This window comes from Myiozetetes cayanensis, unplaced genomic scaffold (assembly GCF_022539395.1).
Source record: "Myiozetetes cayanensis isolate MyiCay16 unplaced genomic scaffold, myiCay2020 scf9, whole genome shotgun sequence".
NCBI classification, from domain to species: domain Eukaryota; kingdom Metazoa; phylum Chordata; class Aves; order Passeriformes; family Tyrannidae; genus Myiozetetes; species Myiozetetes cayanensis.
The window spans coordinates 35,329,560-35,357,059 of record NW_026088185.1 but is presented as its reverse complement, the minus strand read 5'-3'; the positions used below and the strand labels follow the sequence as shown (position 1 = coordinate 35,357,059).

At 41.9% G+C, this 27,500-nt stretch overlaps 1 protein-coding gene across 1 annotated transcript in view; it reads left to right on the top strand.

Annotated features, from left to right (window-relative positions):
- ZEB2 (zinc finger E-box binding homeobox 2) overlaps positions 1–27,500 on the top strand; it is a 115,666-nt gene that overhangs the window by 84,682 nt on the left and 3,484 nt on the right. Inside the window, exons 5-10 of the mRNA XM_050340490.1 lie at positions 4,739–4,810; positions 11,127–11,315; positions 12,023–12,237; positions 14,765–14,873; positions 15,745–17,714; positions 19,726–19,906. Of these exons, the coding sequence (XP_050196447.1) occupies positions 4,739–4,810; positions 11,127–11,315; positions 12,023–12,237; positions 14,765–14,873; positions 15,745–17,714; positions 19,726–19,906 (2,736 nt within the window). The remainder of the gene's footprint in view (positions 1–4,738; positions 4,811–11,126; positions 11,316–12,022; positions 12,238–14,764; positions 14,874–15,744; positions 17,715–19,725; positions 19,907–27,500) is intronic.

Below are 27,500 nucleotides of genomic sequence, written 5' to 3'. Positions count from 1 at the left end.
TCAGCGGATGAAAATAGGAGCAGCACAGTTGCAGCCACTGGACCAGCGTTGATTTACTAAAGGTCTGGTCTGAATTGTACCAGGTTGCCCACAGAGTTTTGCAGAGATGGATTTTTCTCCCTTGCCTCTTTCAAAGTGTTAGTGACATCGTTCTTTAAACTGCACCTTAGTCTCTGAGCATCAAAGCAAGTAGTACTGGCTTGAAAAGAGATGAGCAAAATAAAGGAAAAGAGGCAGGAAGTGATTTTATCTTCACTCAGTATTAGCATTTCAGATAATAGTGAGGGTTTTTTAATATTCATAAATATATATATATATATAAATACACACCATCATTGTTAGAAGAGGTACTGCTTTGAAAAAAGCAGCAGCATGTTAACCTGACTACAACAAAGCCCTTCATTATTTTTTTTTTCCCCCTTCCTTGCAAAGCATAAGTTGGTGCTGTCACAGCTTCAGATGTTTTTTTGGTTAGGGCTGCTAGAATCCTTGCTATTCCATACATAAACATTTATTGCAATATCCATTAAGACTTAAGGTTTTAGATTTTCAACTATGAGGGAGAACTCAGCCAAAGATGCTTGAAAGATAAATACGTTTAATTAGGGGCAGAGGATGATCATTAAAGGAAGTCTGACTGCTGCAGAAGTCATTAACAATCTTAAATGAAATTTTTATTTTTATGATAGCCATTTACATGTATAATAAGAGCCAATGATTCTTGGGAGCAGTGTGACAGAAACAGAGTGTAGCGAGAACTCATGTAAGACATACTATTTAAATGAGCTGGTGTTAGCTATTCATATTTGTTAATGAACTAGATATGCAGGGCTATAAGAATGAATGTTCTGATGCTTTAAATTTTAATATCTAGAAATCAAGGGTAAGGACCAATTACTAGAATTTCCACCCTTAAAGGAATAATTAATAATGATATAACAAATGTACAAGCCCAAACTTCTGAAAAGTTTGCTTTTTAAAATTAGGATCAATAGTTAGAAATGATCAAAACCAGCGGAGTTTCGGGTTCTGTGTTTTATGCCAGCAGCAGGATTCTGCACAGGGGAAGGAACATAATTCCCCACGTTTTAAATATAATAATCCCCAAGAATGCTTTGCAGGGTCTTTTGATCACCTGTGGTTAATGAGGCCTGCAGCACAAATGAACAGGCTGTTCCTCTGCCCTTACCTTTATGGTAAATAAACCAGTGTCCTAGTCTTACAATAATTAAATATAATGTAAATCCCTAATCCTATTTAGCCCTTCTAGTTAGACAGTCCAAGAAAGTTACTCTGCTATTACCTGTCTAGTTCTAATGATTGGTTATGATTTATTGTGTGTTTTTTTTTTTATTGTTCTAAAAGTGCTCTGATGTGGTGCCTTGATGTCTAATGAAAAGAGATTGGTCTTAAAAAGCTACTCATTGTTTATCCTGACTCTTAGATAACACATTTTTCTTCTGATAAAATATTTTTCTTATTTATTGTTCAAAACACACAATATAGACAATAATTCTAATTCGGGTGCTGTTTTATTCAGTGGTGTTTTATCCCTGGTGCCTGACTGTCTACCCCAGTACCTCAGCACATAGCTTTACTCTGAGATAAGCCCCCTCTCCTTTGCTCTTTCTCCCATGCTTTCTGTAGTTTGTCTGCAGGATGCAGGTTTTGAACTGAAGAGCGCAGTGGAGTTCTTACTGTGCCTTTCCGGTTCCAGCACAATCAAAGTTTTGTGTTTGGAATTGTCCTTGACATTCTTTCGTCCCACAATGGGGTGGACACAGTGTGCTGGAAACCATGACATCATTATCATTGACACAGACTTAAATAAATCACCTGCATCTTGGCCTCTTTCTGCTTATTCAAGGATTCTTCATCCGAAGGAAGAAAGTGCTCTTTATTTTTACAAACCTTTATCCCAAGGGTGGCTGGAAAATGCAAACTTTTACAAGTGTTTTCAAAATAAATACAGTATGTGGTTTTAGACAGACATATTACATTTGGTCAGATGTGCTCGGAATAGCGAGGTGCTCTCCAAAAAATAAACCAGCAAAGCCCCCACTTAGGATCCATTCAGATTAAATAAATGCTGAGCCCGTGTTTGTGGATCCTCTGCCGCATCTGCGCACGCAGGGGACTGTCCTGCTTTTATTCTGGCTTCAACACCCAGAGCTTTGCTCTGGATTTACAGCAGCAGCCCTGGATATCCAGAGTTTATATTTTAGTAAATTAATGCTGAGAGGAAGAAAACGCTGCAAATATATTTTTCTTACGGAAGGACAGAAAGTGCAGGGTCACAGATTTTAGGAAGGGGGCAGGTTTAGGTAAAGAAAAGTCATGTTTGAGTGTCGCAATGCTAGAGGTTAAATTGTGCAACCGTCAGCTAAACGAGAATTAAAATGTACATGAAAAATTGCAGCTTGCACCCCGGTGACCTGCACAAAGTGAGAAGCAGCACAGAGCCTTCGTGAGCCTTGAATTAATTTTTGGGAAGCAACTAGACACTGTAACTTCTCTTTACCACAGAAGAAAATGGCAATGAGGAAGGAAGTACAGCAGAAATCTTGAACATTACCACTATTATGCAAAAAAAAAAAAAAAAAAAAAATTAAAAAAAAAGCTGTTAACTGTTTTCCCCTTTGCTGACTGGGTAGAAGTGCCCTCAGATGGAAAACTTCTGATACTTGTGACTCCTTACTACCAGAAATCACATGAGATGATCAAGGAAGAAAATCACAATGACTATATTTATATCGAAGGCTGAACTTCTCAGAAACACTGTACCTTGATTAAAATTTCTGGGAGGCTGCAATAAAAATATCAGATGTGAGACTGGCCCAGCAGATCAATTATCATAATTGACAACATTTTATTAATACATATTGAACTCCTAAATGTTTTGGACGCAAGATAACCCCCTGAAAATGATCCTTAGAGAGGCAGAATGCCAGATCTGGGAAAAGAATCAAGGCTGGCTTGTCTGCTGTACAGTTTAAACAAATATTTTTCATCTGGTCTGCATATTCTATGCTTTTGTACAAATTTAGCATCTGTTTGTACCTGCATATTTTAACTTAAGAGCTTTCATTAATTTTTTTTCTCCTTTTTTAAGCTTCAAAGCCATAAACATGTATATTTATACCGCAGTATTGTACGCTGGTTGTAAAGCTCTGAATTAAGTCATTCTGTGCTTTAGTTTTGATTAGAATGATACAATTAGAACCTGTTATTCTACCAACTAATTACTTGTAGAATGTGACATCTGAAGAATACTACAAGATTACAAATTTAGGAATGAACTGAGAATGTGCTCTGTTTATATTATTCCCCTATCTTCAGTCAAATCATTGTCATGGAAATGGATTAATACTGGGCCAGTTTCTGTCCTCATCAAAATCTTTTTCACAAAAAAAAAAAAAAAGGAAGAGTAATAAGAATTTTAATGCTTCATGTATCAATAAGATTTTAATAGCATGCTTTGATCTTCTTGCCAGTCTATCACTTGATTGGCTGAGCAGCATCCATCTTCCTGAATCATCATCGACTGGTGTTTGTTTCTGGGAAATTCTCTCTTTTTTTTTCTAATTTATTTGGTCATTGTTGAACCATCTCTGGGTTCCTTTTGCCATTTTATTTCTTGTAAGTGCAGCTCAGTGAAAGATAAAAGCAGACTTTTTTTTTCACTTAAATCTCAAATACTAAATTCTCTCACTTAGAAAAAGAAAAGGGAGGGGTTGTATGTTTGTGCACATCTTCAGATAAAGAAAGGCTGGCATTTAGGAGTTGAAAAGGCGAGAAAGAAACGCTCTGTATATTTTTTTTTTTTGCCTATGAAAATCCTTTGGAGGGTTAAATCTTCTCCTGGCTGTATGTGTGAATACCTGTTGCATATGAACTAACAAATTAGCAGCAAGAAACCAAGTTTGACAGGCAATGCAAGGCAGGCTGAAACATCCAGGAAAAAAGTGTTCTCCCCAGTGATGGAGTTGCATCCAGCCTCTTCCAAATGCTATTTTAACTCACTCCAAACCCCCGGGTCCATGGAAAGTAAACCGATCCATGATAAATACATAGTAAATAATTCTGCACATGTCATGCTTATTTGCATGTGAATTAATCCAATTTATGGCCATAAAGGCCAACTTTGTCAGTGCACAGAAGATGCAAACTAATAGTAGGGGCAGAGAAGAACTGCCCACACTTGAAAATTTGTCACATTTCTGCACCAGTTGATATTAATAAACACTGTGCCTCAAATGAGGTTAAAATGATGATGACAGCTCAGATCTGTGTGATGATAGATAGATAGAAAGGGAGATAGAAGAAGTTCTTACATCTTCCTCCTGCATTTGCATTTTCTTCCAGGTATAGATCTCACAGGGTCTGTTAACTGATTATTTCCTTTAAACATGTAGAAGAATAAAGAACAAAAAAATTCCCTTTTTCTCACCCGGATACTTATTAGATTTGATATTGGGAAAAGTCCTTCATTGGCTCCGAACAAACAGCTCTGTTTTCCACCACTTGCTGTCATGTTTAAAGTAAATAAGTTTTCATCCCTCCAGCACTGCTGAACTCATTCACTTCCCAGAACAAAGCCATTGTATAGAGGTCCACAACAGCCCTTTTCTCTCCTTGCCTGAGCAGGATCTTCTCCTGCACTGCACTGTGCTCCCCAGCTTTGTGAAGCTTTCACTGCCGTGCCCATGCTAAAAAGTGTGCATGCTTTATTTCACAGAAGAAATGAAGGAAGATTATGACACTATGGGGCCTGAAGCCGCAATTCAGACCACCGGAAACAATGGTACAGGTAAGGTATTGCATGATACCAGCACCCCTTCCCTTTGGTCGCACGCAAAACTAGCTGAGCGTGAAGACTGAGAGTGACAAAACAATTTATTACTTGTTTTCAGTTGGACAGTTCGGAAAAATGTGTGTAATTCTCCCGGTTTTTAGTTTCTCCCCCCAGATTGTTCACAAGAGTGCAGCCACAAACTTAAGCAATGAGAGCCCTTGCTCCCCTCCCATGCCCCGCAATGTTTTAGCCCCCAGCTCCTTTTAGCTGCATCCCTGTGAGATAACAGTTCTCAGCAGCACGAGGAGATGTTTTCCCAGTCAGGGTGAGCCTCGGATAGTTTAAAGGAGTTGAGCCAAGATACAGGTGTGTTTTAATGGGAGGGTTACAAAGACCTTGGTAATGAGGATGGGGTGCACCTTCCTTGGCAGTCCCGGATTCGGATGGTGCACAGTCTCTCTACTTCAGAGACTGAAAACATCTTTTCAGCATGACACACATAAACCCCTTACACAGATACACAGACACACACACTTTAAATGCATATTTATGAGATTATAATGTTTCTGACTAATCTTCCCCCCTCCCACTTCCCACATCTTTTTCTTTCCCCTCCTCTTAGAAATCAATACATTTGGTGGAATAAGAAAGGGGACAGAGATATTTAAAAGGCATCACCTCTGAGCCATCTTCTTTTTTTTTTTTCTGTAGCAGAGTAAATCAGCAAAAGGTTTCTGTTACTATTTTCTAATCCAAATGAATTCAGGGGTTTACCATGTTCTTTCCAAAAGGCCCCACTCCATCCTCAGCACAGCTGAATGTCATACATCACCCAGTGTTTCTTCTGCATTCAGTCACAATTTGAGATGTTGCAGATAGATTTACATGGTTAAGAGTTTTCTAGTATAAGTACATTTCTATGCATTCCATTGTGAGATTTAGTTCAAAGGTAATATCCTCCACAAATATTACTGTAAAAGGTGGTACCTAAGTCTCACAAGCATTTTATTACTCACACTTTCCTAATGTTGGTAACACCCACATAAAACCCCAATGCTCTTATTAAGCAACACACAAAATTTACTTTGTCATTTTTGAGGGGGAAAATAATAGGAAAATAAAACCATATCACTGCTTTCTTCATCCATTAGATTTATTATGCATGAAAGGGAGGGTGGCACCCAGGCGCAGTTCATCATTACGTAGGTACTAAATGGTGTTGCTGTGCAGAACTGGCTACACATATATATTTTAAAAGCTTGTTTTATTTCCAAGAGATGGTAATAAAGTGACAAATTGTGCTTAGCATTTGGAGAAATGGGACTTTAAAAGACATCTGATTCAGAAATAAGACTTGATGCTTATCTGAAATACCATTACCAGAGCCTTTGAGGTCCCCTATCAGTCCATGTGACTTCCTTTGCACATATTTTCCTTACCATAACAGGCCTTGACTCTTTCATACTTGCAATGTGGTCTGCTTGAAGGGGAGGACTTCATGTCCTCTTAGCCCCTTCCCTTCCAATATCTGATGGCCTTGTCTCCCAGCTCAGTGTTGGCCTCACAACAATTCTCTGGGGCCAGGGTGTCATCGACCCCCACCATGATGACCCCTCTGCTAACCCTGCTTGGGGTCCATGGGGTGTCCTGCCCCTACTGAAGCCAGTTTTCTGAGGAGAAAAGAAGGGTTGTCCCTGCCCATCTTTGTGCACAGCAAACTCGTGGCTCAAAGAGTGCTTTGCATTTATGTCGCCTGCACTTAAAATGCAAAAGCTGCTCTGGGTGTTGCACCTGGCAATTCCTTCCTTCCCCAGATGTCCTGTGCAAAAGTCTGAGGCTCCTCTTTACTCCAGTTGCAATGGGTGGTTTGCTCAAGTAACTATCATGAGTTGTCTAGTGCTCTGCTGGTATTTAATTCAAATCTTTTGTCACTGAGGTGTTCAGAGCCTTCTGCAGCAGAGGCTGATACCTTGGCAGGTTGGGTAAAACATGTTTCTCTAATCACTGCTGTCTCCATAGTCTTTTAAGAGCAATGTCAGATCATTTAATTAAATAATCTGATAAACTAAAAGCCTTTGCCAGTCTGTTCATGTTGAGTGGAAGGTGCCAGGTGACTATGAGGAGCTGCAGCATTCCTCATGCAGAGTAAAAACTCCCCCAACTTGCCTGTTGAAGTGCCCCAACCATTATTTGAGGAGGAAAGGGAAGAAGTCAGTCCCTGAGCCATTATAGATCCTTCCTAAATAGTCTGGGAAGCGTACAAAGTTTTCTGCTTCAGCCTCACTATAGGCTTTGGGCCTGTCTTGAGTGTTTGGCCTCAGTTTTTCCCTGTTGGTAGTAGGGGGATTTAATACTGGTGTTCAGTAACATAGCTGAGGTGAGACTCACAGAAAAAAGTTGGATCAGTGACTCCATCTTCAGCAAAAACCATTCCACAGCGACCTTCTGGTCTCTGGGAAAGCCAGTTAGGGCTTCCTACAGATTAACATGGGTTCTTCCAGATGGGCCAAGGAGGTTACTCTTGTTTAGTACAACGTGCCTGTCCCTCTTGACACGAGATCTCGCAGTGCTCTGTGACCCGGGCTGAGCACAGAGATAGGAGACACATTTTTAGAGTCATTCAGATACATCCAACCACCGAGTTTCTGTAGGTGCATGTGATAACTGTGGTTCATTTTTAACATCACATTCATTGCAGAAAGTCATTAGTAGAGAAAGAAAACTAAAAGAAAAAGTCTCCATTAAATTATTCTGCTATTGTCAGAGTGGTCACTTCCTAGTGGTACTTAAAGAGAAATCTTGTTATCCATACATTAATCAGCTGCATTTTTATAATGAGCTGTAGTATAGTAGAAATGCAAAAGTGACCATTAGAGTGAAAATTTTATTCTTTGGTCCTGCTAAATGAATTTGTAAATATTTCTGGGGAGTTCTGCAATGGTGACTTGAAGAAGTGATATTTAACAGAAGAGGATTTTAAAATCTGAATGAAAAAATTCTTATGTTTTATTTTATTCTGCCTGTTAGGGCTATTGCAAGTGGGATGTTTGCAGAAAATAGATTAACAAAATCCCTGTAACCAAACAGAAAAATTTTCCTGGTTTTGATCTGACAGGCTTCGAGTAAAGATCTCTTTAATATAATTTAAAGAAGGGAAAGAAAAACTTTCAGGGGGAGGAAAACAGAAGTAAAACTTGGCAGGTTGGAGGACAGGCCGTTTTCAGGCTGTAATCTGTGTGTACCAATGGGGGCCTCTCACTTCCTGGCTAATGAAGGCTGTGGTTTTATTAGCTTTGTTTGTGATTAAGGGCAGCTATCACCATCTTGCAGGACGAGTTCCCACACAGAATAACTGGTCTCCCAAGCTCCTTGAACCTCTCTCTCACTTTATCTCGAAAGGTCCTAAATGCCTCCAAAGATAGCTTTCCTTAATGTGTTTTAATTTTATGTGACGCAGCCACATCAGCTTTTGGACCTGAAAATATTTCTGCTCTCCAGGCTCCAATAATTAATTAAAAAAAGACTTATTTGGTGAGGTCACACGCCGTAGATCTCACTGAAATTCTTGCCTGGGGGAGGATGTGCACTGTGTGTGCAGTGGCAGCCCGTGAGGAGTCTGGGAACGTGGCTTTGTGCATGGAAAATAAATTAGGATATGGAGTGGGGAAGCAAGTCTTCCCCCCAGAAATTGAGAGAGAAGCCTAATGGTTATCAGATGGGTCTTTTTAGTAACACTGGGTGAGCTTCCAGCCATGTCTGAATTGTCAGTAATGTTGCTGGTGAGAAACCAGATCCACATGGTCACCTTTCGCTGTTTGTGTTAATCTGCAGTGTTGCAGCACTGGTTGTATTGTTTCAGTTAAGGATCTGTCAGCTTTTCCACTAAATCCCCTTGTTTTTAGGGGTTTACAATGTAGACATAAACATTTGCTTTAGCTCCTGGGTTGCATGCACAGACATAGAAGCTACATAATCCAGAGAATTAGGAAGCCAAGGCCAGTAATAATCGCAGCAGTCCTCCACAGCCTGTTGGATCAGCCTCCAGATAGACTTGGGGGCAGGAAGAAAGAACCTCATTTGGGTTCAAGTTTGGGATGGAAGCTCCTAATACTGAATACAGGCCTTACTTGGTGGCTTGAATCCCCATACTATAAATGCAGTTGCAAACTCCAAAACCTCGCAGCTTGCCTGGAGGAGAAGGAGGACACACGGAAACCATCCCATGGAGCCATCCCACCCTTTTCCCTTCCTGCTCCCATTTCTCCTCTCTGTAGAAAAGCTTCCTTTCCTTGCTTCACAGGTAGTACTTGCTGGTTCACGGCCTAAATTTGGTAAAAATAAACTTGTTTTCCTTGGATCTATTGCTAAGCCAAGAGAAAAAGTGGAGAAGGGGTAGTGTTAAGGTGGATGATCTTGCAACACTTGGAAGATCTAGGCATAGCAAGGGGAATGAAAAGGTGGCTTTCCAATGTAAAAAGTAATGCCTCAGCTTTTTTGTTCTGATAAAAACAAAAGGTCCTAAACCTACTCTGATGCTCCTGTGTATAAGGTGTACTCAGTAACCACCATTTTGTTCCCAGCAACAAAATGGAGGTAAGGTACTCAGCCTTGTTCTCCCCTTCTCTCCATGCTGCTTTATTTTGGTGTTAAAAGGGGAGATATTGTTTCTCATGCTAATAGCAAATGGTAACAGGAGCCACAGAAGGACCAAGAGGAGCTCTGTGGTGGTGTAGCTATTCCCTGCAAAACCACTGCAATAGGAACAGAAGTTTCTTTCCACAACCAGGGTCCCGTGCGCTGTGCCATTTGGTCACTGTCACTAAAATGCCGCAGAACAGTTGAGAAGCTGCTCAGCTCATATGAAAAATAGGGCATATTTGTCTCAGCCAGAGGATTTGATTTTATCGGCTAAAGGGATGAGGTTTGCAGAGACGGATATCTACTTTTATCGATGACGCCGAGATCAGCGCTTCAAATCAGGCGCTTCAGGTTCCCACTTGTGCCACAGTCAGAGGTCACATCTTGTTTTCACTGCCAGCATCACCTCTTGCATGTTTGTAGAAAACTGAGGCAAAGCATTTACCTCGTTTCTAAACACCAAGGAGCTGGTTAATGTCTCATTTCCAGTGGTTACAAAACATAACCCCTTCGACTTCCATAAGTTTGTTCCATATTGTGCCCTAGCATCACTGAGAGCAGAGTCATGCCATTTAATATTTTACTTTTACATGAACTAAAGAATAGTTTATGGCATTGCCTCATTTTCTTATTTCACCTGAGCAGAAATACATTAAAAATTTGATCAATCATAAGCTGTTATTTTCATTTATGGTCAGTTAAAAACAAGTCTTATTAGTACCCTGCCACCAACTGTGTCTTCCAAGACTTATTAAAAAGCAAACAAAAAAACAATTTAGAGAAGGAAAACCATCAACTCCTTTTTTTTCAAGTATAATTATATTATTATTTGTCTATAGCATCAAAGAGTTTTTAATGTCTTTTCTTTAAGCACTGTTCTTACATGGAGGAGAAAAGCACATTTTTAGTAACAGGATGTTTTGTGGTTGAGCATATATTATGTTTCATGGACATTGCATGGACAATAAAAAAATTAGGTTTACATTTAAGGAAAAGAAGGAAAACTCTTGTATGGACTGTCAAAGTGGTTTGAGGCTTGGTATCCCTGTTATGGTCTCAAACATGTGGTTCTATTTGTAGAAATCCTGAAGCAATGCTTTTTTAAAAACAACCTATTCTCCCATTGTAAGTTAACTTTTTGGAGAGGAAAAAAAAAAAAAAAAGGGAAGATGTGAACACTTCTCTTCTTGTGCCTGCCATAGAAGAGCAACCTGAGGCAGGACCCGGCCTTGGAGAAATAGTTTGGTCTTTTACTACCTGCAACTATGACCTCCCATGTGGGGACTGTCTTGGGTCTGCGGTATCTGGGGGCAGCTGAGCTCAGTCCTGTAGGTTGAGCTGTGCTCATGCCAAAAGCCGTGGGTCCCCAGGAGCCCTCTGAAGGTTCAGGTTCCAGCAATGAAAGATTACCTGCATTACCCAAGGCTCATAAACTTCTCCTGCTGCCCCGTAGAGCCCCGTGTTCTTGTTAATTTAACTGCCTGCCCTTACTTCCATCCACGCTGGTGGAAAGCCCACATTAATTTTATTAGGAGCTGGAGCAACACCGATGAGAGCAAGGATCCAGCTGCAGCCCCAGCCTTTGTAGCTCAAGCCCATCTGCTCAACCTGTGTATAATGTTGCTGACCAACCCAAGCTCTTGGAAAGGATTCACTCAACCCCCCCCTTTCTTTTCCCCTTCTCTCATTTTAGTGAAGAACGCAAATTGCACGTCGGACTTTGAGGAATATTTTGCCAAAAGGAAACTGGAGGAAGGGGATGGGCATGCAGTCAGCATAGCGGAGTACCTGCAGCGCAGCGACACAGCCATTATTTACCCTGAAGCCCCTGAGGAACTGTCTCGCCTTGGCACTCCAGAGGCCAATGGGCAAGAAGAAAATGGTGAGGCTGTAATTCATTTTTAGCCAGTATCCTGACCTCGTGCAGCTGTTGCAATTATAAATGCACTACATGCCTGGGTGTTTACCTTAAAAATTGAAGAACAGCTGCAGCGGCATGGAATTTCATGAGCAAAGATTGGGGCTGTAATTTCAGTGTATTGTGATTTTTTAGTCAGCACATTTGTATTATTTGGTGGGTGAACTGAAGAGCTGAATTTAAACCGGAGAAAGGCTGCTGCTCTACTTGGAAGTTTTGGGAGTTTTAATAGAGTTTTAATGCAACAAGAGACAGGGCAGCCAGCCTATCACTCTCTGATGCCTTGATAAATAGTTGGAGAAGCGTCGGTAGGAAGGATTTGGTCAATGGCATAAGTAACGCAACGAGCTGGGGCTGGAATGCAAATTGCCAGTTGATCAGGAAAAGTATTTCATAGTTTTCCAGCCAGCCAGGTCTGCGGGAGGAGTGATGCCCGTAATTAATTTCCCGGCGGGGTCCGGAGCGGGCCCCGCGAGTCTGCCGTGGGCGTGCGCGGGTGCCGGTGCCTCCCGCCCGCCGGTTGGAAGCGCCGTCCCTCCCTCCCGGGCGGCAGATTGCGGCGATTCCTCTCATACCATCCCGGGCAATCAGCCCATGAGCTGCCATTGATTTGCTGACCTTTTGGCCTGCCTCTCTTTCTAACCCCCCCCCCCTTCCATCCCGGGACGCAGACCTGCCACCTGGAACTCCAGATGCCTTTGCCCAACTGCTGACCTGCCCCTACTGCGACCGGGGCTACAAGCGCCTGACGTCCCTCAAGGAGCACATCAAGTACCGCCACGAGAAGAACGAGGAGAACTTCTCGTGCCCTCTCTGTAACTACACGTTTGCCTACCGCACCCAGCTCGAGCGGCATATGGTGACACACAAGCCAGGGACAGATCAGGTGGGGGGCTGGTTTTAAGTGATTTCTTTCTGTAATAACCCCTTAGAGAAACGATATTGCTTTGATTGGCAATCATTATTAATTTTTCATGGCATTTTGAAGATGCAGATCTTTTAATGGTAATAGCTTTAATTGAGGTCTAAATGATTTTTTGATGGTCTCTTCTAATATGATTTAATAGTCTTATGTTCACGATCGAATGAGTGTGTTAATTTCTAATTTAGAAATTTTATTTGCACTTTAACTTGACTTTAGTTTCGTTTTTATGTTCCTCAAAAAGTGAATGAAACTGTAGCATTTTAATTATACATTATTAAACATCTCAGCAATTTTAATTCCATTTTTCACCTAGTTTTACTTTGCAGTGTTGCAGATAGGAACTCCAAGATGTACTAAAAGATCCACTAATATTTTTTCATTACTTTTTGAGGAACCTTTTCAATCACACGAAATTACGCGCATTTTGTATAATCGTTTGTTAAACATAATTACACATTTCAAGAAGAGCTCTTCCTACAGTACATATAGGCTATCATTTGTGATTGCGCCACTAGAACTGGGCATGGCTTTCATCTGTATAGCCCTGCAGCGTATCTGCAATAAATCAAAGTAGTTTTTTCCTCGATGGGATACGTGTAATATTATATCAGTGCCGCATTTAAGGAAATCCTGCGTGTCTCAAACAGGTGACTGAGCTTCCCTAGTGCTCCTAAACAGGCTAGGGATAGACCTGTGCCACAAAACTCTTTACACACCAGCATGGAAGCTACTCCTCGCTGGAGAACTACTTCTGAAAACCCATCTTGAGGAGGGCTGTAATGGAAACTCAAATGGCATGGTTAAAAGTTAAATAAATAGTTGCGTTCATTGTGTCAAATTATAAAAGCTTTATGCAGTATTTATTTTTCTTAAAAACCTGAAAATCATGATTAGCTGTATTTCTCTTGGTAGGTTTTTCCCAGCATAAGGTAAATGCAGTTAGGCAAACACACATCTTCCTAATCACGCGATTTTTGCAATTAGCATTTTTTAAGAGAACCGTATCTTTTGCTTGATCTTAAATCAATATAAATGATTCCAGAGCGTTTTCTCCTATTCTTTCTTTCCCATGGTTTTTCCAGTAGAGAAACCCATGTATATTTTCCCCAACCTGATCCACTGTAAGGTTCTTTCTTTTGCTTCGTATCATTAAAAACACCAGGGGAGGGAAAAAAAACCCGCCTCAATATTTATCCAACGTAAGCGCCTGAAATTTCACATGCGAGAGCGCGCTGGTACTGGCGCATTATGAATGGTAGCTTTGGTGTTGAAAAGTCCCCTCATTTGCTCATGGCATTTACAATTAGTAAATTAAAATGATTGTATCATATTAACAGTGGCACAACTAAAGTTTATAGTAGTCCTCGGAGGGTGATGGGGGGAGACAAAACAGCTGTTGCTGTTTGTTTATGCAACTCAGCAACATATGAGCGCGGGTCCCTCAATGGCGCGCGGCGGGCTGGGCTCTGCTTGATCTTTGAAGGTTGCTGCTGTTTGAACAAACCTCCCTGTGTCCCATGTAACACCATCTGTCTCGCCAGGAATGTGGGAAGAGGCAGCACACCCTCGCAGTTGTCATACCGTTTCGGCTCTGCCTTTTTTTTTTTTTTTTCCTCCCCTTCTTTCTTTTTCTCTTCCCCCTTTTTTTTTTTTTTTTCTTTTCCCACTCCCTGCCCCTGTGAAAGGCTTTTGTGTCGTGGCCGCCTGCAAAAGGCTGACCTCCTACCTTGAGCATCCAGTGTGGTTGGCTGGATGTTGTCATCAAGATAATAATTATTTTTTTAATTAATTAATTTTTTTCCCCTCTCCAAATTCAAAGCCATGAGGCTTTTCTTGTTTGTTGCAAAAAGGTCATCTGCCTTTGATTGTATCTTTACACCACTTTTAACTTTCAACTTTCCCTCACCCCTTAGAAGAGCACTGGGGGAAAACATGGCACAAAAGGTAGCTCAAGTCTTTCCTGCTGCTCTGTGATTTTAAAAAACATTTCCAGCAGCAGCTCATGCCGAAGATGCAGTCTTCTCTGCTTGATAATGAACTAAATCTTACACGAAATGCCACTAACGACAGTGTTTCTCTCTTTCCTCCACACGCAGTAAACAGAATTTTTAAACAAGCCGAGTCCCACATGTTCAGAATCTGCTAGGAATATTAAGAGCCACAAATCTTCTTATAAAACTGTTTCTCTCATCGTAAGATACCTTAAAGCAACACATTTCTGATGAGAGACTTAGGAAATAATTCTAAAGCAAATATCGAATGCTCATGTGAAAGTACTTTCTCATTTGTTTCGGTTTACTGCCAACATTTTGATTTTTATTGCAACACTGATGAGACAAATAAATGTACATGCAGACCTTTTGGTCCGCTTGACGAATTCAGAGCCACATTAATTTCATTTTTGTTTTTTAAGCTTGAAATTCATGGTTTCTCTTGCATAAAATTCATGTTGGTATCTCTTTTTTTTTTTTTCTTCTTTTCCTCCCAGCACCAAATGCTGACCCAAGGAGCAGGCAATCGCAAGTTCAAATGCACTGAGTGTGGCAAGGCCTTCAAATATAAACACCATCTGAAGGAACACCTGCGAATTCACAGTGGTGAGTAGCGGAGGTGCTGGTGTGCTCATTTGCATTTTGTTTAATTAGCTGAGTTTTAAAGACTGCTTAAAATTTACACAGTTCTGCTTCTGGCTTCTTGGAGCTACTAAGGTATTTCATAAGTGATATCTGAGTCATCCTCATTTATCATGCTGTTAATACCACAGTCTCGCTGAAAGATTTGGAAATAGTAAAGCTTCCTGCAAATAATATAGATTGTTTGGCAGTTTGAGTTCAGAAGCGCTCATTCATTGCCGTGCAGTCGGAACCTGAAGAGTCCATTATATTTTCCAAAACAAAAAAGTCCCCCTGAGTGAAATACAACTCATATTCTCGGATAACGAGTGAGCGCCAAGCGTCTCAGATTGAATGACTTGGGCGTTTTGGCTCCCCTGCTCGACACAGCATTCAGCACACAAAATGTCACCAGGCTCTGCCCAAGCACAGGCTCTACCAGTGCTGACGTGGAGGTTCTAACAGCGGGACTCAGTTTGTCACGCCGTGCTCATATCCAGTGAAAATTCCATTTTTCGGGAGAAAAAAAAAAAAAAAGAAGAGGAACCAATTTGAACATTTCTGAATTGATTTTACTCCCTTCCCCACAGGGTACTCACCTGTGACTTGCCCTGGTCAGTCTGGAGCCAGTCTCATACCTTGATGGTCATTGCCAGCTGGAGACCGTGGGTCCAAACTGACCTCAAGACCCATAGAAAGAGGAGGGTAAAGCGGTGGTGGTGTGTGGCCTTATTCCTAGAATTCCCTCACTATTAATCAGTGGATACATAGTCAATCAGTTAGGCATCAAATGCGATCGCTTGCAATTATGGCAGCAACAATGATAATTAACATTTGGCTTTAATTATCATTTTAGGTGAAAAACCATATGAGTGTCCAAACTGCAAGAAACGTTTCTCCCATTCTGGCTCCTACAGTTCGCACATCAGCAGCAAGAAGTGTATTGGTTTGATCTCTGTGAATGGCAGAATGAGAAACAATATCAAGACGGGTTCTTCTCCTAACTCTGTATCTTCCTCTCCTACTAATTCAGCCATTACACAGCTGAGAAACAAGCTGGAGAATGGCAAACCACTTAGTATGTCTGAACAAACAGGCCTACTGAAAATTAAAACAGAACCACTAGATTTCAATGAATACAAGGTTCTTATGGCCTCACATGGGTTTAGTGCAACTAGTCCTTTTATGAATGGTGGACTTGGAGCAACCAGCCCCTTAGGAGTTCATGCTTCTGCTCAGAGTCCAATGCAGCACTTAGGTGTAGGGATGGAAGCACCACTGCTCGGGTTTCCTGCGGTAGGCAGTAACTTAAGCGAGGTGCAGAAGGTCCTACAGATTGTGGACAACACGGTTTCCAGGCAGAAAATGGACTGCAAGGCTGAAGAGATCTCCAAGTTGAAGGTTTACCACATGAAGGATTCATGCTCTCAAGCCGAGGAACAAGGAGTTACCTCCCCCAATATTCCCCCTGTGGGTCTTCCAGTAGTAAGTCATAATGGTGCCACTAAAAGTATTATTGACTATACATTAGAGAAAGTCAATGAAGCCAAAGCTTGCCTCCAGAGCTTAACCACAGACTCGAGGAGGCAGCTCAATAACATTAAAAAAGAGAAGCTGCGAACCCTAATAGACCTGGTAACTGAAGACAAGATGATAGAGAACCACAACGTATCCACTCCATTTTCATGCCAGTTCTGTAAAGAAAGCTTTCCTGGTCCCATTCCGTTGCATCAGCATGAGCGTTACCTGTGTAAAATGAACGAAGAAATCAAGGCAGTCCTTCAGCCTCACGAGAACATGGTTCCCAACAAACCTGGAGTGTTTGATAAGCAAACCCTCTTGCTGTCATCAGTACTTTCTGAGAAAGGAATGACTAGCCCCATCAACCCATACAAGGACCACATGTCTGTACTTAAAGCGTATTATGCTATGAATATGGAACCCAACTCTGATGAACTACTGAAAATTTCCATTGCTGTTGGCCTTCCTCAGGAATTTGTGAAGGAATGGTTTGAACAAAGGAAAGTCTACCAGTATTCAAGTTCCAGGTCACCATCACTGGAAAGGGCCAGTGCCAAGGTGGCGCTGGCTGCCACCAACAACACTCCCACTAAAGACTCTTTGTCAGCCAGATCTCCAATAAAGCCTGTGGACTCTATAACTTCACCATCTATAGCTGAACTCCATAACAGTGTTACTAATTGTGATACTCCTCTCAGGCTAACAAAACCTCCTCATTTTACCAATATTAAGCCAGTTGATAAATTGGACCACTCTAGGAGCAATACTCCTTCTCCTTTAAATCTTTCTTCCACATCTTCTAAAAACTCCCACAGTAGTTCTTACACTCCAAACAGTTTCTCTTCTGAGGAGCTTCAGGCTGAGCCTTTGGACTTGTCTTTACCAAAACAAATGAAGGAACCCAAAAGTATTATAGCCACAAAGAACAAAACAAAATCTAATAGTGTAAATTTAGAACACAACAGTGTTTCTTCATCATCTGAAAACTCAGATGAGCCGCTGAACTTGACTTTTATCAAGAAGGAGTTTTCTAATTCAAATAATCTGGATAAAAGCACTAACCCAGTATTTGGTATGAACCCATTTAGTGCCAAACCTTTATACACAACACTTCCACCACAGAGCGCATTTCCCCCAGCCACTTTTATGCCACCAGTCCAGACCAGTATTCCTGGGCTGCGACCATACCCAGGACTAGATCAGATGAGCTTCCTACCACATATGGCCTATACCTACCCAACTGGAGCAGCTACTTTTGCCGATATGCAGCAAAGGAGAAAGTACCAGCGGAAACAAGGATTTCAGGTAAATTGTTGCAACTGTTTTTCTTCCAAAAGGCTATAATTTAGCATTCTGTGACATGTCCTCTCACAGAAGAAAAACCCCAAAGCTGCAGTCAACATTTCTGACAAAATTAGCAGAGTTTATTTAAGTCTGAACTTGCAGAAATGTGGTGGAATAGGAAAATGAACTGCAGTTACCTTAAAAGTACCTCTGCTTGGGTTCAGAAGCAGTACCAGTAACTTTGAACAGGCATAATAATGCTTGATGGTTTTGTTTTGTTAAGAGTTCAGCTGTTTCTTCTTAGATTGGTATCTAAATAGAAATAACAATAATAATGTCTGTGAAAAATCCCATCCTGGAAGAAAAAAAAAGAAAAAAAGAAAACTTTGTAGGGAAACTTATCTCTTCAGGGCATAACTACATCTCACCATGGGGAAAAGGAGCAGTGGGAGACCCCCTGGGGGCCATTCCCACACTTGGAAGCAAAGCTGTATTCCTCTAAGCAGAGGTCCATATGGCCTCATAGCCAAAGTATTCCACTGAAAGCCCTCAAAGGTTTTTTCTCCATGTTTTTGGGGGGTTGGTCACCCACTGTGTGTGGGAAAGGTGTTCTCTCCTCTCTTGAATGTCTGGGGGATGAAAAAAGTTGACCTGTAGCCCCTTCCTTCAGCCCACCTGCTGCCCTTCCCAGACTACCAGTCCTCTAATCCTGCCAGTCATCTGGAACAGCTTTGAAAAAACGCAGAGATTAAATGAAATTATTTGGAGAGGTAGCAAGCCAGGGCCCTTAATCGCAGACAAAGTCTTTCCCTGGACACATAATCTGGGTCAGCACTTCTTCGTGCCTGGGTACAGCCCTTAATCCTTCCCTCAGGTTGTCCCAGAGTCAGTGCAGGTGTAGCAAAGGATTTTGTCACTTGCATGGCTACAGCAAAGAGCAGCTCCACAGAAGTCTGATACTTTTATAGCCTTTTGCTGGGTGTATTCAGATATAATGTACAGAGTTTAGTTAAATGAGATTAACTGATTATAGATTAATAATTTCTTTTTACATTTGCGCCTGTTCCCCTATGTCCTGTTACGGTCTATTAGTAATTTTACTGAGTAGTAAATGTTTTATAGTTTCAAATGTGAAAATCAGGTATGGTTTTACATTACAGACTGTAATCCCTCTTTGCACAATAGGAGCATAAATAGCACTGCACCTCCATAACAGCTGTTCCACTATTCCAATTTACAGTACATCTGCCCTCTTTGTAAATGTATTTAAGCCTATTTAATCTTCTCTAATATTAATTAGTGCAAACCTAGTCTAAGAAAACTGAACTGTGTGATAGCAAATGGAAATGTATGTTATCATGCAAGTTTGCACTCTCTTTGGATCAAGACAAAATAAATATCAAGAAATTTAATAATTTACTGATCCACATTCATTATTGCTTAATGCTGAAGGCTGTTTTAACATAGATAGAACATTGATAAAAAGTGTTATTAATATTCCCTATTTCAAATTACAAAATTAAATATAAAAATATAGCTTGAGGCCTTTAGTCGGGAGACATACATTTAAATGGATTGCATAATAATAACATTTGTACCTAAATATAAAATTCAATTAAAACCTTTCCACAGACACAGAACACACCCAAGTTTTGGTGTTTTGAAAGGAGCGATCCCCTAGCTGTTGCTTACACTTACCTCTGTAAAATATTATAACACCTTTTGGTGGCCATGAAGAGCCTACCCCCTTTGCACCTTCTGCTCCTTGAAAACATTTAGTGCTGATGTGGTAAACGCTGCTGGTTTGTGTAAACCCTGTTATTGCAGCGTGCTCAGAGACAGAATGTTGGTTCGAGGCACAGAAGTAGAAAGGTCTTTGTTATTTACACAGAGTTTCATTGCTAGCGGGTCCCTAGGCTAAGAGGGACCACTGTCCTAAGGGGACATGATTTTAATTTCTCTGGGTGGTCGGTTTCCCCGTGGGAAGGAGCGGTGGTGGCAGCGGTGTCGCTGACGAGTGGTTCCCTCGCAGGGAGAATTGCTTGATGGAACCCCAGACTACATGTCCGGCCTCGACGACATGACGGACTCCGACTCCTGTCTGTCCCGAAAGAAGATCAAGAAGACAGAAAGTGGCATGTACGCGTGTGACTTATGTGACAAGACATTCCAGAAGAGCAGTTCCCTGCTGCGACACAAATACGAGCACACAGGTAGGGCGGCCGCGCGCGCCGAGGGGAGGGCCGAGGTTCATGCTGCGTTCTTCAGCGGTCTTTCATGAGCACATTTGCGCTACGAAGGGTTGGGCAGGTCGTGAGGCTTTCAAAAATTCTTTTGCTCAGTTCAACTTACTTTTTAGTTTTCCTTAATGGCTGTTCCTTGGTGAAGGAGAGCTGGATGCGATGTGAATGTCAGTGGGTGCTACACAAGATTTCAGACTGATTGTGACGGCAGTTGTGGCACTCAGCATCTCTCAGGACAAGCCTTCTTGGAATGAGGCAGGCCCTAGCACTCAGAAAGAGCTGCAACTTGGTCAGCACAGAGTCTGGCATAGGAAGGAACAGTGACAGTGTATTTCTTAGACACTATCTGACCCTTCTCCATTTTATCCAGTAGAAAAACTTCCACTGACGTTAGCAGCATAAGAGCTGGCTCTGGTCAAGTTATCTGAAAGTAAATAGCTCAGGGGGGTTTCTCTTGCTGTGATTTTGCAAGCCAGCAGCACAGGCAGGTTGCAGTTCACTTTTTCACTTCCCAGTTAATGCCTGGGGAAGGTTCCCTTCTTTCCTGAGTAGGAACTGATTTTTGTCTAGTTCGAGGAAGTTTGGCAAAGTTCGCCGCAGATTGTCATCTTAAAAAATACTTTGGTTTGAAAAAGACCTTCCATCACACCTATGCTGGCCATGGTTCCCCTTACAGATAGTGCTCCCTTCCCCACTGTCAGCCAGGGCAGAGCTCTCTGAGGGGGACACATCGGCTCAGCATGTTTCAGTTAGGGGAAAAAGGGACCAGAGCTTCCCAAATAATAGAGATATCCAGTTATGTTAGACAAAGGGAATGTGAATTATCATGTGAGTTATTGTGCAGCAGGACATAAACCAAACTCCAACTTCCTAGAGTTAGAAAAAGCTTACTCAGGAGGAAACTTTCCTTAGCTTTGAAAGCTGAGTCCCACTGCAGGAAATGAAGCAAGTCACATCATCCTTCAATCTCACCATGTGACAGTAAAAACCTTATACCTCTCTATTAATACATCTTCCAGGCCGCACATAACCATTTGGCATTTCACTGATGAAAAATTTACAATTCAGAAGTGGACTGTGCCTTTAAAACAAAAGCCTTTACTTTGTTATTTTTCCTTATACTTTTCTTCCAGATTCTAAGCTAATCCCACAAAGGAAAATACAAAAGGAAGTTAAAATACACGTGGGATTAGGAAAGAAAATTAAAAGCAACATTTTGGACTAGATCAGCCAGTTCATTGGTGGAATGTGCTTCCCACTACATTATTCAGATAAAATTGTTTATTCAGGAGAAGAAGCTTTGAAGGCTTTACGTCCCTGCACCTTTCCTCTCCTGAATGATTTTATTACAGCCATCTGCAAACATTATGGTTTACTACACTACTACCGTAAAGCTCTTATGTTAGAACTGGCCTTCATATATATCGGGATCTGGACATATGGTTGAATCCCATAAAGTTGGTAGTCCATAAGGTCGACAGACATATGGTTGAAAGGCTGAAAATTTGACAAGCTGAAATGTGTGCAATCACCTTGATTTGCAAAATAAACTGCATTCGTAAAAGCAAAAATATGTTATGGTCTTGAAGTAGCACAGGAGCCTCCTGCCTAGAGAAATGCCACACAGCTGCAACGCTGCAGCTCCTTCTTCTTTCCTCTGTCCCTTTTGGCTTCTTGACTTTACATCCGTCAATTTTATGGGACTTGGCCTTATGATCCAGAACGTGTGTAGGGTGTCACATTCAATGCAACAGAGCTCCAGCACCTCACCAAGCCTGAGCAGGGCATTTGGAGACGGGAGGGATGGTCTTGTGGCAAAGGCCCAGGAGCTGGAGCTGAGAGCACCGCGCTTCTCCTCTGCCTTGCTGCAGAAGTTCCTCTGAGAATCGCACCAAGTTGCTTCATCTTTCTCTCACCTTCGCCCATCTTTGAAACAGAGGGAAATTATACCAGCCCGCCTCTCTGGGGCATCGTAAATATGAGTTCATGCAGGCCGAGATCCTGCGATGGGACTCGCTGTGTAAAGTGGGAAGTGTCATTACGGAGGTGTTCGCTCTTGTGGAGCCTCCATGCATCTCGTTAGCCTTAGGTAGAGGTGGTTGGGAGGTCTGAAGACCTCCATACCTGATGCACAGCCTTCAGGAGGCACACTGCACTGGCACTTTGGCTAATAACTCAAGTGCATCTTAAGAGAATTTCAAATTAATTTGATAGTTTCAGGTGAAGCTTGTAATTGCATTAATAGCATGGGTGTGACACTGCAGGAAGGAACCGAATTGAAAGTAACACCATCTTCTGCATTTGGGGTCACTGTAAGAGCAGGTCCAAGTTTTCAGTCAACTTTTTGACACCTAAAAAAAGAAAGACCTTCTTTTCTGAGGGTGTTTTCTTGACCAGCTGATCATCTAATCCATTGTAACTTCATTAAAAAATATGCTTTACGAGGAATTGAAACACTTCCTGTCTTTCCTGGAGAAGCACAAAAAGTGGATGTTTTCCTGTGTAAAAAAAAAAAAATCTATGTGCTTTCTTAGGACTTTTTTTTCTGATATTGGAACAATCAGATTTTTATTTGTCACCCCTTCTCATGGTCCACATACCTATTGCAACCAATGCCTTAGTTATCATTCACTGTTAATCAAGTGCTGTAAATAAGAAAACAGGAATGTTTTAGGTGTTGCAGTGGAGCTTAGTTTCCCTGCCAGGGCAAAAAGAACAGGATTTAGCAAGTTCTTTGTGTCAACCCAAGAACTTTTACTAGGATCATGCAGCCACAGAACAAGTTGCTCTGTGATCACCTCTGTACACCATGCCTGCCACAGCTGGAGCACAGTAGAAAAAGGGCCCTAAATTTCACAATCCATAGTTTTTAATTTATGCAGCATTGGTGGTATTCTGCAATGGGAGAAGGAAAATTCATTGTGTTACTGCAATGAGTGAATTGCATTGGTTTTGGCTCATCTGAAATTTAGTGTAGAGGCCACTGCTTGTTGCAGGACCAAATTCTGCCAAGTTAATTTGGGGATACTGTTTAATTTTAGGAGAAGTTATGTGCCCCTCTTAGTGTTTGAGCTTCACAAGGTCCTATTTCTTTAAAGCCAGGGGTTGCAGCACTGTAATTAGGGTGCAGAGCATGGCAGGTAGCACAGGAATTCAGGGCTCACATGATCTTCCTGTGAAGTCTTATGGACACGTCCTAATTTGGTCAAGCTGAAATTAGTTGAGCCAATAGGGCATGTGTTTAATCTCAGATTTTTCCAAGCTGCTTAGCACAGGGTTCAAGACACTTTCCTTATGAAAGGTGAAGAAGCTGGTTGCCTTCATGGCAAAGCATCGGTGCTCTGGCGAGCAAGAAAATCTCTGTGCTGCTGATAAGGAGAGAAAACAGGAGTGGGTGAGCGAGCAGGAGAGCAGAAAGAATGGAGCATCTAGAAAAAGAGATGTATCCTGGCTCCTGGTCCAGTGCCCCTGGTCACCAGCACTGATTCAGAAGTAAGGTGAAGGTTAGCATTTGTTCTGCCGTCGCCAACGCCCATGTCTGCCGCGCACCAGCTTTATCGTAGCTTCACAGGGGAACTCTTAGCGTGCCTGCTCTGCAACAAAAGCTGGAAACAGTTTTTCAGAATCCTACCTAGAAATTTGAAATCCTTTCATTGTTGTTCTATATTACATCATATTCTATTTTATTACTTGTGTGGGCTGTCGAGGGCCTCATAGCTGTGCTAGTGCTTTCATCCTTTCCTTTTCCACTGTATATTTTATTAAGACCTCTTTTTTATTTTTGTAGCTTTCATGCTGATGCAAGCAATAGTTTTATTTCCAGATTGATTCTGTAAACTAAATATTGTTCTTGAGCCTGGTAGCAAATCAGCTCTCTCTGGCTAGTATTTTGAATTCCCAGCTTGGGAGTTTTCTTTATTTAGAGCTTGATTCATAAAAAATTTACATACTATTTAAAGGTTATTTTTTCTTGCTTTACTCTGATACAAGTTTCGAATTCCCCATTTTACACTCAAATAAAGAAAAAAAAAAAAGGATGTATTCTATGCTCATGAAATTCATTCTGTAGACAAGGTCTCCTATTGAAAATGGAACAGGTGCAGCTTGGGCAATTATATATAAATTGCATTTATCTTGCACCTTTGACCGCTTTGCTGTGCTCTGGCCACTAATCCATCTCCATTGGGACTACATCTAACATCCAACCCCCCGAGCAGCTTCAAAAGAACTGCCTTTAAAAAATAAAAACAAACTGTCACAAAAATGTTTCCTTCTTTCCTCCAAAGAGTGGGATTCCTGTTTGTCCCCCTCCCACTGAAAAAAGACCCACTTCCCTCAGGCAAAGGGTGGGTGATATTTAGTCTGGGACCAGTGACAGGTTGTGATCTGATGTCTTCTGACTTTTATACCACTGCAAATGGGAAAGGCAGAGCTGTTCAGTCAAAGACTTTTAGCTCAGGAAGATTGAGAGATACTTACTGTTAGAGATTTTTTGTTGTTGTCATTTTGTTTTAACAGAAATGCAATTTCAGAGACTTCACAAGAAGATTAGTAATTGTCGTGGTTTTGCGCACCAGCCCATTCCCCTCTGTAGATTGAGCATGGGCCCCTGTGGGAACCTCTTTTGTGCAATAAAATGAAAAAAGCCCAAACATTTCCTTTAGATATTTGAGAGAGATTCATCAGTTAGTTTCACTGCAAAATGTGGCATTTACATCGTGCATCCACTCGATGAAACACAAGTGTTTCGTGAGCCCTTCTGGGAGCTGCCTTGGGTTCCTCTCTCCTAGTTCCATCCCCCATGGAGGACACAGGTGCTCTCAGATGAGATTGGGAAAACCTGTGGAGTGAGCTGTTCAATCTGATTGCTTTTGACTTGCCTCTACCCCACTGATGTTATGAATGTTATGACACTGCACAACAGTGCTCCAGGACAAGGGGTGACAGCTTCAAACTGAAAAAGAAGTGGACTTTTTCAGGCATTAGGATATTAGATATTAGGAAGATATTATTAGATATTAATAAGAAATTCTTGACTGTGGGGGTGGTGAGGTCCTGGCACAGGTTGCCCAGAGAAGCTGTGGCTGCCCCATCCCTGGAAGTGTCCAAGACCAGGTTGGACAGGGCTTGGAGCAACCTGGGATAGTGGAAGGTGTCCCTGCCCATGGCAGGGGCGTGGAACAAGATAAACTTTAACCATTCAAGGATTCCAGGACTACCTAATGTTGTAGGTCCTCCCCATCCACCTACAACTGTAGGATCTCTGCATCCACCTACAATTCTAGACTTATCCCCATCCCCAGTGTAAAACACCTTACTTCAGCTTTATTTTATGGGCTGCTAACACGCTGTAGGGATTAAAAACTCCCTTTAAATGGCTGAAATACTGGGGTTTGCACATGGGGGGAAGAAAATAATTCTTCTGCAAATGTCTGGAAACCCGATACATTTGAAAACATATTTCAATTAGTGTTGTAACAGCTGCACACTGCACACTGCTAAGGTATGTTGTGTGGTGTCTGAACAAAGAACTTTGCTCAAGCTGTCAGGTTCCCTCAGATCAAAACTGAGGCCTTGGTGTGGATGTGGTAGACTAAATAGCTCTAGTGTGGCCTTTTTAATACTAATACAAATTAATATGAAATTATGAAGGACTTTAATTGTCTCGTTTCTAAATTAATTTATAAAATATGGATGATCTCCTGCCAGGCTACCTCTGTGCTGCCTGGGGGGAGGCCTCAGGTTGCACGAGTGGGAGGTGCAGTGATGAACAAATGCCACGTGGAAGGGATGAGCAAAGCAGGCAAAGACTGAGGGGCATCACCCAGCCTTGGGGAGGGTGGGTGGAGGCAACTCTGGGTGAGAAGCAGTGGAGGTGGTTGACTTCTGTTTGAGGAGAGGAAAAGGGATGGATAACTGGATGGAGCACAACTGTGGGGGTAAGAGTCCTGGAATGGTTTGGGCTGGAAGGGATCTTTAAAGGTCATCTAGTCCAACCCACCTGCAGTGAGCAGGGACGTTGCTTGGGGATGGGACAGAGAATGGTGTAGTGAGCATCAAATGTAGCATTAAAAAAAAAAAAAAAAAATCAGGGAATTTGAAGTAATGGAGCAGGAGTGGCACTGTGGAGAAGTGGAACAAGGCAAGGGTTGGGCTTGTTTATGTTGGGGAAAAGTAAGTCAGAGGGAGGGACTGAGACAGTGTGGGCAGTTCAGTGAGGAGGACACAGAAAAAGGTGCTGAGGAAAAGCAGAAAGTCTAGGAGCACCAAAAAAGGAACAAAATTAGCAATTGTGGAGGTATTAGCAAGGGGACATTAATGTGTTGCTCTGAGGGGGCTCAGCAGGACAGCTGGGTCTTGGCAGAGCTGCATCCCACTGAGTGTTTGGTAGTGTTGGGAAAAGCTCCCACCTCACCCGTGAGGGTTTTCTTCTGGCAGTGCTGGGGTTTGAGGAGGGGCTTAGGCTCAGAGTGCTTTGGGATTTTAAGCTAATTTGAGTAAGTGACTTGATCGTGCTAAAATCTCCTGAGCTAAGACCATGGGATTTCCCCATCATGGCTAAACTTGTGCCCTAAATTGCAGGTAGAGCTGCCTCAGCTCTGGATTTGGTGCTCTCCCAGGTCAAGGCTGGAGGTTCAAAGCCAAATTACATTTACAGCTCAAAGCCCAGAGTTTTCTTCAAGCTTGACTTTTAACCAACAGGTTAGATTGGCAGAAATGCATGTTTAGGAAACAGAACACACAAGCAATACTGCCAAAATTCAATATATCAAGCTTGAATTTTCAATTTTGCTGTAAAGGGAAATAAAGGGAAAAAAACAAACCCTGTATGTGTGCAAGCTTAGGAAACTCTGCTACAAAGAAATGCAGTCTGAGCCCTAATTTCCAGGCATCCAGTAATTTCCCTGTCACTTGTGTTACTCTATCTGTGGTTTCTCCTGTATTTTCCTTGCTGCCAGATCTCCCCTTCATTTCATAACACACAGTTTTTGGCTTCCTTGAGCATTCGTTAATCACACCTTATTAAATGTGAACTTTCACAGTGGGACTTGAAGGTAGCTGTGACTAGATTGGGGGGAAAAAAAATTAGCATAATCCTTGGTATTCATTCTTAACAACTTTGCTATGGAAGTGGAATTTTTTCTGTGCCTGACTTTCTGTGCTCTCACATCCCAGGCAAAAAAAAAGCAGATCAGGTTCATAAAGGAGCAGCTTGAGTTTTCCTGGAAGTTGAGATCCTTCAGCGGTCTGAAAGCATTTATATTTTTTTCCTGCTGGATTTGCTTCCACACTGGCACAGCCAGTGACCATCTTCACAGCCCTTTGCTCTTGGCTGGCATTTTCTCCACCATACTCATCCTCTCCCTGCACTTGCTTCTTTAAGAATTAAAGAAACACCACACTTTTTACAACTGGCAGGATGGGAGGGCTCTGGTGTGAAGTTTATTCCTGTTCTGGTCACATGCTGCATAAGCTAAGTATGATAAATACGCTCAAGGAATCAGGCCAGTTCACTAATAAGTTCCTAACGATCTGCTCTAGCAGTAGGACATGCAAAGCAGGG